Here is a 14,322-nt window from a genome sequence, read left to right as displayed (position 1 = left end):
AGGACCCACTTCTGAAGCATCCAGGAGGGTTCCCAGAGGAAAGGGACAGGTCAGCAGCAGCTGAGGAGTCCGGGAGGCAGAGGAGGAACAGCAAGCCAGGGACAGAATGTCACGCTGTCTCTGTATACTGGAGGTAGGGGGCCTAAGCTGACCCTAAGCTGGGGCCCTGACTAATCCCTCAACCTGGAGGTACTGTTAAAGGTACAGAGGTCCAGGCCGCCAGCGTAACCCCTACCTCCTGAAGATCCCTGCACCTCAGTAATCTAGTCCTGAGAAGGACCCCGATCACAACCAAAGGGAACAAGAAATAATATGCCCAAACACAGTATTTAGACGAACGAGACAGTACAAGGGAAAAACCAAAACCACCTTGCATACAAACAACTTCTCAACTACAACAGAGGGAAAACCAACGGGAAAGGAGATAAATGATAAAGCGAGGAAAGGGAAAAAACACTTCCAAGTACACTTATCTCAGCAACTCCAAACACCACGATCCGCTCTGTCAGTCTGAATGAAATGCTTTCACCGACACCTCCCAGACAGACCAGCAGGTATATGAAGGAGTCTCACTACAGAAGTATTGATTGCAGCTGGGCGAGGCTGGACCTCATCTAGCCCAGAGAGAGAGAGAGAATTAACTCCCTCACTGCCGAGAAACACAAAGCACCAACAAGTCAGCTGCGAGAAGTCAGGCTGTGTACTCGTGACGATCTTCGTGGCAACACACCCGTGACAGTACCCCCCCTTCTACGAGGGGCCTCCGGACCCTCAGGGCCAGGTTTATCCGGGTGAGTCGTGTGGAAGGCCCGAACTAATCGGTCTGCGTTAATATCCGACGCAGGAACCCACATCCTCTCCTCAGGACCATACCCCTTCCAATGAACCAAGTACTGAAGGGACCGGCGATTAAAGCGTGAATCAATGACCCTCGATACCTGGAACTCCAAGTTACCATTGACAACCACTGGAGGGGGAGGTAAAAGTGACGGTACCACCGGCGCCACATACCTCTTAAGCAATGATCTGTGAAACACGTTGTGAATTTTAAACGTAGGGGGGAGGTCAAGACGGAATGCCACCGGATTAATAATAGAACTGATTCTGTACGGCCCGATGAACCTGGGACCCAGTTTCCAGGAGGGAACCTTAAGTTTTATATTCCTGGTAGACAACCATACCCGATCGTTCACACTTAGGTCCGGACCAGACACTCTCCTCCTATCAGCCATACGTTTGTATCGGTTCCCCATAGTATTCAGATTCTTCAGCACCCCTCTCCATACTGAAGCGAGTGATGAGGAAAATCGTTCCTCCTCAGGAACCCCCGAAGAGCCCCCCCCACTGAAAGTACAAAACTGGGGGTGAAAACCATATGCCCCAAAAAACGGGGACTTACCAGTGGACTCGCTCCGCCTATTATTAAGAGCAAACTCTGCCAGAGGTAAGAAAGAAGCCCAGTCCTCCTGGTTCTCTGACACAAAACACCGGAGATATGTCTCCAAGCTCTGGTTCATACGTTCCGTCTGACCATTGGTCTGAGGATGAAAAGCCGATGAGAATGACAACTGCATCCCCCGCCGTGCACAAAACGCCTTCCAGAACTTAGACACAAACTGAGACCCCCGATCAGACACCACCTCGGAGGGTACCCCGTGAAGCCTCACAATCTCCCCAATGAACACCTGCGCAAGAGTTTTAGCATTAGGGAGAGCCGGAAGAGCGATAAAATGTGCCATCTTGCTGAACCTGTCCACTACAACGAGTATGACCGTTTTACCCGAAGACGGAGGGAGGTCCGTAATAAAGTCCATAGACAGATGAGTCCAAGGACGCTCCGGGATCTTCAAAGGTAAGAGGGCCCCAGACGGACGGGTATGTGAGGTCTTAGAGCGCGCACAAACCCCACAGGACGCGACAAAAGTTACCACCTCCTTATGTAAATTAGGCCACCAAAACCGACGCGAGAGGAGATCCACAGTTGCTTTACTCCCCGGGTGTCCTGCAAAAACTGAGTTATGGTGTGCCTCGATCACCTTTTGTCGCAACTGATCTGGAACAAACAATCTCCCTGGAGGTCCAACAGGGGCGTCCCCCTGAGCCTCCAATACCTCCTCCTCCAGCTCAGAGCATACTGCCGAAACCACCACCCCCTCCTGAAGGATAGGAATCGGGTCGTCCGTATTCCCGGCCCCCGGGAAACTACGAGATAAGGCATCCGTCTTTACATTTTTTGACCCAGGACGATATGTAACGACAAAATTAAACCTAGTAAAAAACAATGACCACCTAGCTTGTCTGGGATTCAGACGTTTCGCGGACTCCAGATATAGCAGGTTCTTGTGATCGGTGATGACGGTGACCGGATGAACTGCCCCCTCCAGAAAATGGCGCCACTCCTCAAAAGCTAACTTAATGGCCAAGAGTTCCCTATTGCCGACATCGTAATTCCTCTCAGCGGACGACAATTTTTTAGAGAAAAAGGCGCACGGATGCCACTTACCAGGGGACGAACCTTGTGACAATACTGCTCCCACCCCTACCTCGGAAGCGTCTACCTCTACAATGAATGGCTGAGACGCATCAGGTTGAATGAGTATGGGCGCCGAGGCAAAGCATTTTTTCAAAGAGGAGAATGCTTGACAAGCCTTGTCAGACCACCTAGAAAAATCCGTCCCCTTTTTAGTCATGTCAGTGAGAGGCTTAACCATGGACGAGAAATTACGAATGAACTTTCGGTAATAATTAGCAAACCCCAGGAAACGTTGTAGTGCCTTAAGATTCTCTGGCCGATCCCACTCAAGAACTGCCCGCACTTTCCCAGGGTCCATACGAAAACCGGACGCTGAAACCAGGAAGCCTAAAAACTGGAGTTCCTGTACGGCGAACACACACTTTTCCCACTTGGCATACAGTTTATTATCCCGCAAGATCTGTAACACCTGCCTAACGTGCTCCTGATGAGACACCAGATCCGGCGAGTAAATTAGGATATCATCCAGATATATGACAACAAACTGTCCCACCAAGCGGCGAAAAATGTCATTAACAAAGTGTTGGAACACCGCCGGGGCATTAGTCAGACCGAATGGCATGACAAGGTTCTCATAATGCCCCTCCGGAGTGTTAAACGCCGTCTTCCACTCATCCCCCTCCTTCATCCTAATCAGATTGTACGCCCCCCTGAGATCCAACTTAGAAAACCATTTGGCGCCCACGATCTGATTAAAGAGATCGGGAATAAGTGGGAGCGGATACGGATCTCGGACCGTAATCCGATTAAGTTCACGGAAATCCAGGCAAGGGCGTAGGCCTCCATCTTTCTTCTTAACAAAGAAGAACCCCGCAGCCACCGGTGAAGATGAAGGTCTAATATGCCCCTTAGCCAGACTTTCTGAGATATAATCCTTCATGGCCTGCCTCTCAGGACCAGAAAGGTTATACAACCTAGCTTTAGGTAACTTGGCCTCTGGGAGCAGTTTTACAGAACAGTCATACACGCGATGAGGAGGTAGTTCCTGACACCCTTTCTCCGAGAATACATCCTCAAAGTCCGCCAGAAATGGAGGTAAGACCCAAGGAGTAACCGCACCAATGACCGTGTTCATGCAGTTTTTATTACAGAATTTACTCCATTGGCTTATCTCCCTGGTTTGCCAATTAATAACCGGGTTATGCTTAGCTAACCAAGGAAGGCCCAACACAATAGGAGTGGGAAGACCCGCCAACACGTAGCAAGACAACAGTTCTTTATGTATTGCCCCCACTTGAAGTTTTACGTCATGCACAACTTGCAAAAAACTTCCCTGCCCGAGAGGCCTGGCATCGATCGAGAATATGGGGATGGGTTTAGCCAACTCACTCAACCGCATACCTTGAACCCGGGCAAACCGAGCATCAACCAGATTAGCCCCGGCCCCACTATCCAGAAGAACAGATATCCTCTCAGTTCTCGTACCCACCACCACCTCCGCCGGTACGAGAAACTGAGATGAACCTAGGGACGAAATACCTACTCCCAGATTGCCGTCCACCACACAACCTGGGATCAACAGTTTTCCGACGACTCTTCACTCTGCAAGGGACGGGATGGACACCCCCCAATAAAATGTCCCTTTCTCCCGCAGAAGAAACACCTTCCTGCCTTATGGCGCACCACCGGTCCCCTCCCCCGAAATGATGTCCCTCCTAATTGCATAGGCTCCTCTGGACTGACCAGGGGAACCACCATATGAGGGGACCTTGTAGGAGGTGGAGTCATCACAGGAGGTAGAGTTATCCCGCACCTCTCCCGAAGCCGTCTGTCCACGCGAATAGCGAGGGCCATAGCGGCTTCCAGAGACACGGGAGAGTCATACTGTGTCAACACATCCTGTAATTTGTCGGATAAACCATGACAAAACTGGCTCCTAAGAGCCGGGTCATTCCACTGGGTGTCCGTGGCCCACCTACGGAACTCCGAACAGAATTCCTCCGCCGGACGATCTCCCTGCTGGATCCTACGTAACTTAGACTCAGCAAGGGAGATCCGATCTGGGTCATCATATATGAGTCCCAGGGCAGCGAAAAACCTATCCACTGTCTGGAGAGCCGGGGAACCCGGGGGAAGAGAGAACGCCCAAGATTGTGGGTCCCCTTGTAGGAGCGAGATGACAATTCCCACCCTTTGTTCTTCACTCCCCGATGACCGAGGCCGCAGCCGAAAGTACAATTTACATGCCTCCCGGAAAACAAAAAACTTGTCCCGCCCCCCAGTGAACCTATCAGGGAGAGCTACTTTAGGTTCTGGTCCGGCTTGCTCCTGAGGATGCCAAACCTTGGACCTAACGTCCGCCAGCTCCATGGACAAACTCTGCAATTGCCGAGCTAGACCGGCTACTGGATCCATAGTAGCTGGAGAAAAACTAAGTGGGTCGGTGAAAATGTCACGCTGTCTCTGTATACTGGAGGTAGGGGGCCTAAGCTGACCCTAAGCTGGGGCCCTGACTAATCCCTCAACCTGGAGGTACTGTTAAAGGTACAGAGGTCCAGGCCGCCAGCGTAACCCCTACCTCCTGAAGATCCCTGCACCTCAGTAATCTAGTCCTGAGAAGGACCCCGATCACAACCAAAGGGAACAAGAAATAATATGCCCAAACACAGTATTTAGACGAACGAGACAGTACAAGGGAAAAACCAAAACCACCTTGCATACAAACAACTTCTCAACTACAACAGAGGGAAAACCAACGGGAAAGGAGATAAATGATAAAGCGAGGAAAGGGAAAAAACACTTCCAAGTACACTTATCTCAGCAACTCCAAACACCACGATCCGCTCTGTCAGTCTGAATGAAATGCTTTCACCGACACCTCCCAGACAGACCAGCAGGTATATGAAGGAGTCTCACTACAGAAGTATTGATTGCAGCTGGGCGAGGCTGGACCTCATCTAGCCCAGAGAGAGAGAGAGAATTAACTCCCTCACTGCCGAGAAACACAAAGCACCAACAAGTCAGCTGCGAGAAGTCAGGCTGTGTACTCGTGACGATCTTCGTGGCAACACACCCGTGACACAGAGGCGACGAGAGCCGGTCCTGGCTGAGAGAGAACTACACAACCGGACCCTGGGGTCCGAGGCTGTCAAGGTTGCAAGCCCTGCAGCAGAAAACCAACCCGCGAGGGATTTCAGGTTCCTTGGCCTAAGAAGCCTGGAGGCTCCGCCACACAGAGGGAACGGTACAGCACGGAGAAGCAACAGGTACCGAAGGCCCGAGTCGCAAGCCATACAGGCGTAGTACACGGCCAGCTCAGGGACGTGGGCTATCACACCACGAAAAGGGGGATAGTCAGCAAGGGCAGAGAGAAAACGGTAGGCCTACCCACTCACCCTGACCAGTGGGGCTTGCCTGAATGCTCTCAGACACCCAGGCCCATTCCTACCTTGTACTCCTGTCGGGTCATTAGTACTAACTACAATAAAGACCCTGGACTGTTTGAAGCAGACTCTGAACCCTTATTATTGCGGCCTGCACCATCACCCCCAGCATCCTATTACACTGCCCTGAGGCTACACACTTCCCGTGGGGAGTTATCCTATCCCTGTGCTGCATACCAACATCAGCCTCAGCGGTCTGCCTTGCAGCGGTGGTCATCCCTGACCGCAATCCACGGGTGGCGTAGTCGGACATTCAAAACCCTACAAATAGACTGCCACAGCATTTGGTCTGACCACCCTGAGCCACGGGATCGGGTTGTCACTACTACCCCCAACATTGCACCGAACCCCGATTCCGGGTGCCCCACGGCCCAGGGGGCGAGTCAACACCATTTTTCGGATTGAAAATTAAACAACAGAGATACAACTGAGGTGTAGACGTTCAAGTTTAATTAAAGAGGTTAAACAAAAAATATCCTGTGAAACGTTTAGGAATTGCAACAGTTTTCCTACAAAAGCCTCCTTATTTCGGGGGCTCAAAAGAAATTGGACAAATTAACTTTACCAGAAATAAAATGTTCATTTTAATACTTTGTACAGAATCCTTTCCAGGAAATAACTGACTGAAGTCTGGAAGCCATGGACGTCACTATAAGCTGGGTTTCCTCCTCTTTGTGATGCATTGCCCCGCCTTTACTGCAGTGAATTCAGTTGTAGCTTGTTTGTGGGTCTTTCTGCCTTAAGTTTATTCTTAAGCAGGTGAAATGCTGATCGATGGGGTTGAGATCTGGTGATGACTCGACCACTTGCAGAATATTCCACCTCTTTGCCTTAAACAAATCTCCTTGGTTGCATTCGCAGTATGTTTTCGGTCATTGTCCATCTGTACTGTGAAGCGCCGTCCAATCAACCTTGCTGCATTTGGTTGAATCTGAGCAGAAAGCATCGCCCTGCACACTTCAGAATTCATCCGGCTGCTTCTGTCTTCAGTCACATCAACAATAAACACTAGTGACCCAGTGCCATTGGAAGCCATGCATGCCCATGCCATCACACTGCCTCCACCGTTTGTTACATAGGATGTGGTGTGCTTTAGATTATGAGCCGTTCCAAGCGGTCTAATAATTTCTTCTTCCCGTCATTCTGGTACAGCTTTATCTTAGTTTCTTTTGTCCTAAGAATGCTTTTCCAAAACTGGGCTGGCTTCTTTAGATGTATTTTGGCAAAGTCTAATCTGGCCTTTGTATTTTTAAGGCTGATTAATGGTCTGCACTTTCTGGTGAACCCTCAGTATTTGATCTCATGAAGTCTTCTCTTTTTGGTAGACTTAGATACTAAAACACCTACTTCCTAGAGTGTGTTCTTCACTTGGGTAGATGTTGTGAAGGGGTTTTTCTTCACAATGAAAAGGATTCTGGGATTATCCAACACTGTTGTCTGCTATGGATGTCCAGGCCTTTTTGAGTTTCCAAGCTCATCAGTGTGCCCTTCCTTTTGCAGAATGTACCAAACTGTTAATTTGGAAACACAAAGGAAAATATGGGTAGGGAGAGTCAGCTCACAGGTGAGTTAATCTTTCTTGAAGAGTCATCGCACGGAACAAACCCTTGTCCGGGTCGAGCAACTGTTCATTTGGCCACTCCTAACATTTTAACTATCTCTATGTTGGATTTCTTCCTTTTTTTCAGCAAATGATGGTCTGTTGCTTTTCCATTGACGGCTTCTTTGACCACATGTTGTGGGTTTAGAGCAACAGCTCCCAAATGCAAATGCCACACCTGGAATCAGCTCCAGACCTTTTACCTGCTTAACTGATGATGGATTAACTAGGGGATAGCACATGCAGCCTATTAAAAGAGCTTCTGAGATAACTGTCTGATTACTTTTGGTCCCTTTAAAAAGAGGCAGCTACATATTAACAGCTGCAGTTGAGCAAGGCGCGCTGGTGAGTTAATTATCAGTACCTGCTGCGGGTAAGTGTAATAAACCAAAAAGCTACAGTAGAAGGAAAGGTAGATATAAATTGTACCTGTGCTGGTTATGATAGGACTGAGGTAATCACAAAGAAAGGAGAAGGTTGATGTAAAAACAAGGTATATTTATTGGGATTATATAGATATAAAAATATAGCTAAAAATAAAATAGATCAATTATCCCCTCTGAATTAAAAAGGAAACCCTGGTTTGAATAGGGTTAGAGGTAGGCTTAAATGGATGTGTAGATCATTCCTGGGTGGAGTCCCGTGAGGAAAGGAAGAAAGAAAATGGGGATCAATACGGTGGCTAGTACCGTTTCTTACGCGCAATGGGTAGGGAAGTATACCTGAGGCATATGAAGAAAATTTTGGGTCGATTGGATTGTGTAGATCCTCAAGGGTAGTTGGGCCCAATGGTGCCACTAAAGAGGAAGAGAAAAACATTTTAAAAAGGTACACCTAGATGTGATGGTAGGTGTGCTGATTCAATTTTACCAGCGTTTGAGGGCGATTGAGAGGAGAGCAAGAGATGAAAACGTTCTATTTAGCTGGTGGTAATATAGCGTGGAGTCCTGGGGATTGGGAGCAATTAGATTATTAGATCGTAATACTATAAAAGGTTAAAGGATAATATTGACCAGTATACGGTATAGTTACCTGACCAGCGGTATATCCGTAGAGGTAGGAGAACTCTGACAGACAGTTGGTTTGGGCAGTCGGCAGTGTGCCCTATTATAGGTGGGTGATTGACATTTGTTGCAAACCAGCTTCATTGCTACTTACCATCTTTAACCAAAGACGTCCTAGGGACAGTTACTCAATCTGTCCCAGCCTGCACAGCTGGGAACTAGGGGGTCTCACCTCCCGCTAACTTCCCAATATTGCAAAGGACAGTGCCAAATGGACGCCTTGTGCATCCCACCTGTAATAGGGCACCCTGCCGACTGCCCAAACCAACTGTACGAAACAATTTTAGGAACAGTAAGAAAAAAATGTATCTCCCCGGAGTACCCCTTTAAGGTCACGGCCCCACTATCAGTATTCGGTCAGTATTTTTTCTCAGGAGAGGGAGCCAAAACCAGATGAGGAACAGTAAGAGAAAAGGTATAATAGAAACAAGTCACCAATTCTGCATTTATCACCCACTCCTGATTTTGGCTCCCACTCCTGAGAAAAAATACTGACCGAATACTGACCAAATACTGATAGTGGGGCCGTGGCCTAAAGCTGAGAGTCTGTACTTTAATGTAATGTAACTGTATCCTGAATATGTTTTAGTAAACTGCTAAAATGCCAAAACTTGTGTCACTGTCTAAATATTCCTGGACAGAACTGTACATGTATAAAGACTCATTCAGATACTGTATGTAAGTTTTTAGACTTGGAAAACACAAACTATTTTACCAGAATGCTGGATCTGATTTTTATCCATTTTTGGCCTGTATGTCCATTTTTACCATCAAGTGCGGTAATGTTTTTCTCTTCTGTAAAAAAAATAAAAAATTCCACGCTTCTCCTATCCATTAAACTGGAAAAAAAATGGATGGCACAGGGATGGCATTCAGGTTTTTTGATGGATCCAGCCTGCAACACCTGAGTGTGCAATTTTGGTCCACAAATCAGCTGAAAATGGACATGTCCCCTTTTTTTTTGCAGAAAATCAGTCTATAAACAAATAAGAATATGTGAAATTCCCATAGCAGACTATAATCAGTTTTATGTTTCATTCATGAAAATCACAGATACAACAAGGTCTAAATGAGGCCCTAGAGGTTTTCCTCCTCTGTGAAGTGCCACAGGTTTGTTAGTGTGGTTTTCCTCTTCCTCACACACTGCTCCTATTCGCAAAAGGACCATGGATTGAAGAGCATATGGCCAGACCTCTACTCCTCCAACCTCCAAATGAAAACAGCTTTCCAAGATCATTATCTTTCCACTGGAAAAGGCTTTTAGCCAGTTCTGGTCCCAAGGTCTTCCACTAGGAGACATTTTGAGTACAGGAAGCAGTGCAGTCTGAGAAAGACCATACTAAAGCTATGTGCAGACGGTCATAGATGCTCTCATCTGAGAGAATCAGGCTGATTATACTCTGATAGAGTGTGATCACAGTGTGCTCAGATTCTCTCGAATGAGGAGAAGATGGAGAAAATTTCTTCATCTTCTCCATTCTGCAAAACAGCGGAAAGCGGCTGCACTCAGATGTCATTCGAGTGCAGTCTGGTTTCCCAGGCACTCATTGACTTGTATAGCCAAGTGTGATCCAAAGACTGTTCAAGGAAAATATAATTGAACATATGCACGGCACCTCAGCATAACATTGGTCCAGGTGCACTCCGATGTTTGTTTGGATCACACTCGAACCGAAAATACTCTCGTCCACACTAGCCCTAACAAATACAGGAGGAGAACCTTGTAGTACTTATACCTTTGTACCTGTTACTAATATATAAGAAAGAAACATTATGTTGGGCTTAATCTGTATATTAACAATAAGGATACATTTACTGTGCTTTGGGAAAAATAATGCGATTGTGAGAATAAACTTTTAAAACTTAAACTACTTTCTTAAGTTTCAATTACCTTCAGCAAATTCAAATGAGTTGGATAAGAGCTGAACATTTTTCGTTTTTCTTTCAGATGATCTGAATGACTATCAAACAGAAGAAAGCATGAAAATGTAAAAATTGAATAAACCTCTACATGCCTTTTCAGATAATGTTGCCCACGTTATTAGAACCTGCTTTATTCTCCTTACTGGTACATGATTGGTTGCTGCATTAAAAATATTATTTTGGGATTCCTTTTAGCCGTAATCCCTGTTCACATTTCCTTTTCCTTACATTCTGCATATGCCCAGGAAAGCTACTGGCAAATAAGTCACATATTTCCAAACGCTCCCATTTCACTGACAGAGTCTGGTATATATTTTTTTATCTACATACATAGCTAAAACAGCTATACAAAAAATGCAGAGCTCAGTAAATAAGTAAAAAAATATATTCTTTATTGAAATATGATTAACCAGTTCAGGACCGGGCCATTTACCTCTGTTCCGGACCAGTCACATTATCGGGTTTATTCAAACATGTGGTTTACATCGCTGTAAAAAAAATTCTTATTGATATATTCAAATAATTAAAAAAAAAACAGCTTTTTTTTTTTTTACCTACTTTTCATTTATTTCACATATTGTGCCCCAATAAGGTGCTCCCAATAAAGTCATGGACCTTTGCTGGGCATTTCAACATTTAAATAGGTTTTGTTTTTATCTGATTTTCTTTGTAACTGGGGATAGTTTATTAACCCTAGTTCAGCTGGAAAAGAAAGTCTCATGGCTGCATCGCAGAGCTGACTAGGTTTTCTAGGACCCAGCAGCTTGAGCTCCCACCCTACACGCAGTGATCACACAACCGCTGGGACAGGAGGAAGAAGTGCCCGTTGGAGATTCCTAGTACGGTATACTTAGCACTTGTTCAGCGCTGTGTATACAGTGATCAAGAAGGCAGCTACAGTAACACACCGTCCCTGCCTTATATATGGGAAGTCTGGATTTGTCTGACAGCTGGCTCCACGTTTGCGTGCAGCTGCTGCAGAGCAGAACACGGACCGCCCAGATGGTTATCGTCTATGGATGGTGCAGAAGTAAAGTATATACTCGAGTATAAGCCGACTTTTTCAGCCCATCTTTTAGACTGAAAAAGCCCCCCTTGGCTTATACTCGTGTATATATATAGTCCGGTGGTGGATAGTGGGGGGTTGCGGCGGCGGAGGAGCGGGGCACATGCAGTAGGCGGCTGCTGCAGCTACCACGTGTGCCCGCTGCTAAAGGGAAATGAATATTCACCCTTCTCCATGCCCATGGGATTGGAGAGGGGTGAATATTCATTTCTTTTTTTTTTTTTTTTAATCAGATACATTTTTATTAAACATAACAAAACTTGGAACAGATATTACATGACAATACTCGTTTTACAATATTACAGTAAGCCCCCCCCTTCCGCACCCCTATGGAGACCTTTCTTTCTTTATTTTATCCCCCCCCTTCTTTCCTTTCCTTTCCTACTTTACTCCTTTTCTTTCCTCCCCCTACTCCCTTTGAATATTAATTTCCTTAATAGTGTGCATACAGCGTCAGCAGCGGCTCAGTGATCCTCTGTGCCCGTTACTAAAGAGAATGCATATTCCCCCTTCTCCACGCCCATGGGCGTGGAGAAGGGGGAATATGCATTCTCTTTAGTAGTGGGCACACAAGACAGCTGAGCCGCAGCAGGAGCTGCTGACACTGTGCATACACCAATAAAGAACAGGGATATTCACTCTTCTCCACGCACCTAGTCCCGGCATGGAGAGGAGTGAATATCCCCGCAGCTCACCTCGGTGTCTGAGAGCGCATGGCAGTGACGAAATGCGCTGCTCAGATGCGGAGGCGAGCAGCTGCTGGCAGAACAGGAGCAGCGCTGGAGTAGAGGGAGTATGAGTGTTTATTTTTTAAATGTGTACAGTGATGGGGGGCCATGCAAACCAGGATAGGGGGGCCATGCAAACCAGGATTGGGGGTGAGGGGTGTCATACATACCAGGATTGGGGGTGAGGGGTGCTATACATGCCAGGATTGGGGATGAGGGGTGCCATGCATACCAGGATTGGGGATGAGTAGGCAATACTTACCAGGATGGGGACATTTACCAGTAGCTGCTGCATTTCCCACCCTAGGCTTATACTCGAGTCAATAAGTTTTCCCAGTGTTTTGTGGTAAAATTAGGTACCTCGGCTTATATTCGGGTCGGCTTATACTCGAGTATATACGGTAATTGAAAAGTATTAAAAAAACATACAATGACATTAACATAACTAGATGAGTAAGGAGCCTTTCATGTAAATATTATCTAATTTTATGTAGTGACAGTCTATGTCTCTGCATTAAGGACAGATGAGAGAGAGAGAGAGAAATAATATATACCTCATAATACAAAGTTAAAGATGGCACATTTCCTTTGTATTTTCGGTAAAAAATATATACATTTTAAAAATTTCAAAAAGGAAAATGGGTCGATGCAAATGTTTGGGCACCCTTGGAGATTGGAGTACTCAGATAACTTTGACCAAGGATTCAGACCTTAATTAGCCTGTTAGGGTTATGGCTTGTTCACTATCATCGTTAGGAAATGCCAGGTGATGCAAATTTCCCAGCTTTATAAAAACCCAGCCTCCTCTAACCTTGCTCCAAAAAACAGCCACCATGGGTTCTTCTAAGCACCTGCCGAGCACTCTGAAAATGAAAATGGTGGAGGCCCACAAAGCAGGAGAAAGCTATAAGAAGATAACAAAGCGTTTTCAAGTTTCTCTTTCCTCAGAAATGTAATTAAGAAATGGCAGTTAACAGGAACAGCGGAAGACCAAGCTAAATTTCTGGAAGACCAAGCAAAATTTCAGTGAGAGCTGCTGGTAGGATTGCTAGAGTGGCATATCAGAACCCCCACTTGACTGCAAAAGACCTTCAGAAAGATTTAGCAGATTCTGGAGTTGTGGTACATTGGTCTACTGTTCAGAGCCACCTGCACAAATATGGCCTTCATAGAAGAGTCATGAGTAGAAAACCTCCCCTGCATCCTCACCATAAAATTCAGTGTCAGAAGTATGCAAAAGAACATCTAAATGCAGAGACTTATTTATTATTATTATCTGATATTAAGTATTTATGTGAGAGGGTCCTTGCCCACTTAATTATGTTTATGTCTGACATTGTACGTTTTTAATCATGTCTCAATAAAGAACATAATTTTTACTTATTTCCAAAGTCCTGCACATTTTATTTTTTATAGGTGTTTTCTGTATATACTGTGAAGTGGATCTTTGTAGCTACAGGATTCCAAAGTAGAGTAAAATATATAGCTAAGTATTCTACAGTATTTGCTCAGGCATTCCGCAAAAAAATGTAACTTACTGTACATTTTCTAAACATACACTATATATGACTATATATGATGTAAGCTACAATATAAATAGAGGTGAATAACAGAGGAACCTAAGTGGCTTTCACTAGGATATCCTTTTCTACCTGAGGCACCCCATATAGCTCAAAGAATCACCCTTTTCCCATCTGTAGATAACAATCCAAGGGGTCTATAAGTCACTATTAAAACTAAAAATACTTGTTTTATGTTGAAACACATACGCAGACATTACAGTAGTAAGCACATAAAAATAAAATAAACGCATACCTTTTCTGTCTGACAACCATCAAATCCTTCAGCACATCGCATCCATGCTTTACTAAGGGACTGGGGCATCAAGTTAGACTTTGCTGAGGATTTTTTGCCACCATGACCCAATTCATCTGGAAAAACTGCATGAATCTTATCTGATGTCCGTTTCCCCTACAAAACATACATTTTTGGTTATACTGTATGCATTAATTACTAGATTACCAT

The 14,322-nt window shown here is 45.6% G+C and overlaps 1 protein-coding gene across 2 annotated transcripts in view; it reads right to left on the bottom strand.

Annotated features, from left to right (window-relative positions):
- Window positions 1–14,322, bottom strand: part of SPIDR (scaffold protein involved in DNA repair) — a 613,128-nt gene that overhangs the window by 558,732 nt on the left and 40,074 nt on the right. For both annotated transcript variants that reach the window (XM_073679274.1, XM_073679275.1), the window contains exons 2-4: window positions 14,113–14,268; window positions 10,472–10,541; window positions 8,239–8,313 (exon numbers count right to left, since the gene is read on the bottom strand). In XM_073679274.1, coding sequence (XP_073535375.1) covers window positions 8,239–8,313; window positions 10,472–10,541; window positions 14,113–14,268 — 301 coding nt within the window. The remainder of the gene's footprint in view (window positions 1–8,238; window positions 8,314–10,471; window positions 10,542–14,112; window positions 14,269–14,322) is intronic.

This window comes from Phyllobates terribilis, unplaced genomic scaffold (genome assembly GCF_046119375.1).
Source record: "Phyllobates terribilis strain yellow unplaced genomic scaffold, ASM4611937v1 Scaffold_4__5_contigs__length_816908805, whole genome shotgun sequence".
Taxonomy (NCBI): domain Eukaryota; kingdom Metazoa; phylum Chordata; class Amphibia; order Anura; family Dendrobatidae; genus Phyllobates; species Phyllobates terribilis.
This window is presented reverse-complemented; position numbering and strand designations above follow the sequence as displayed.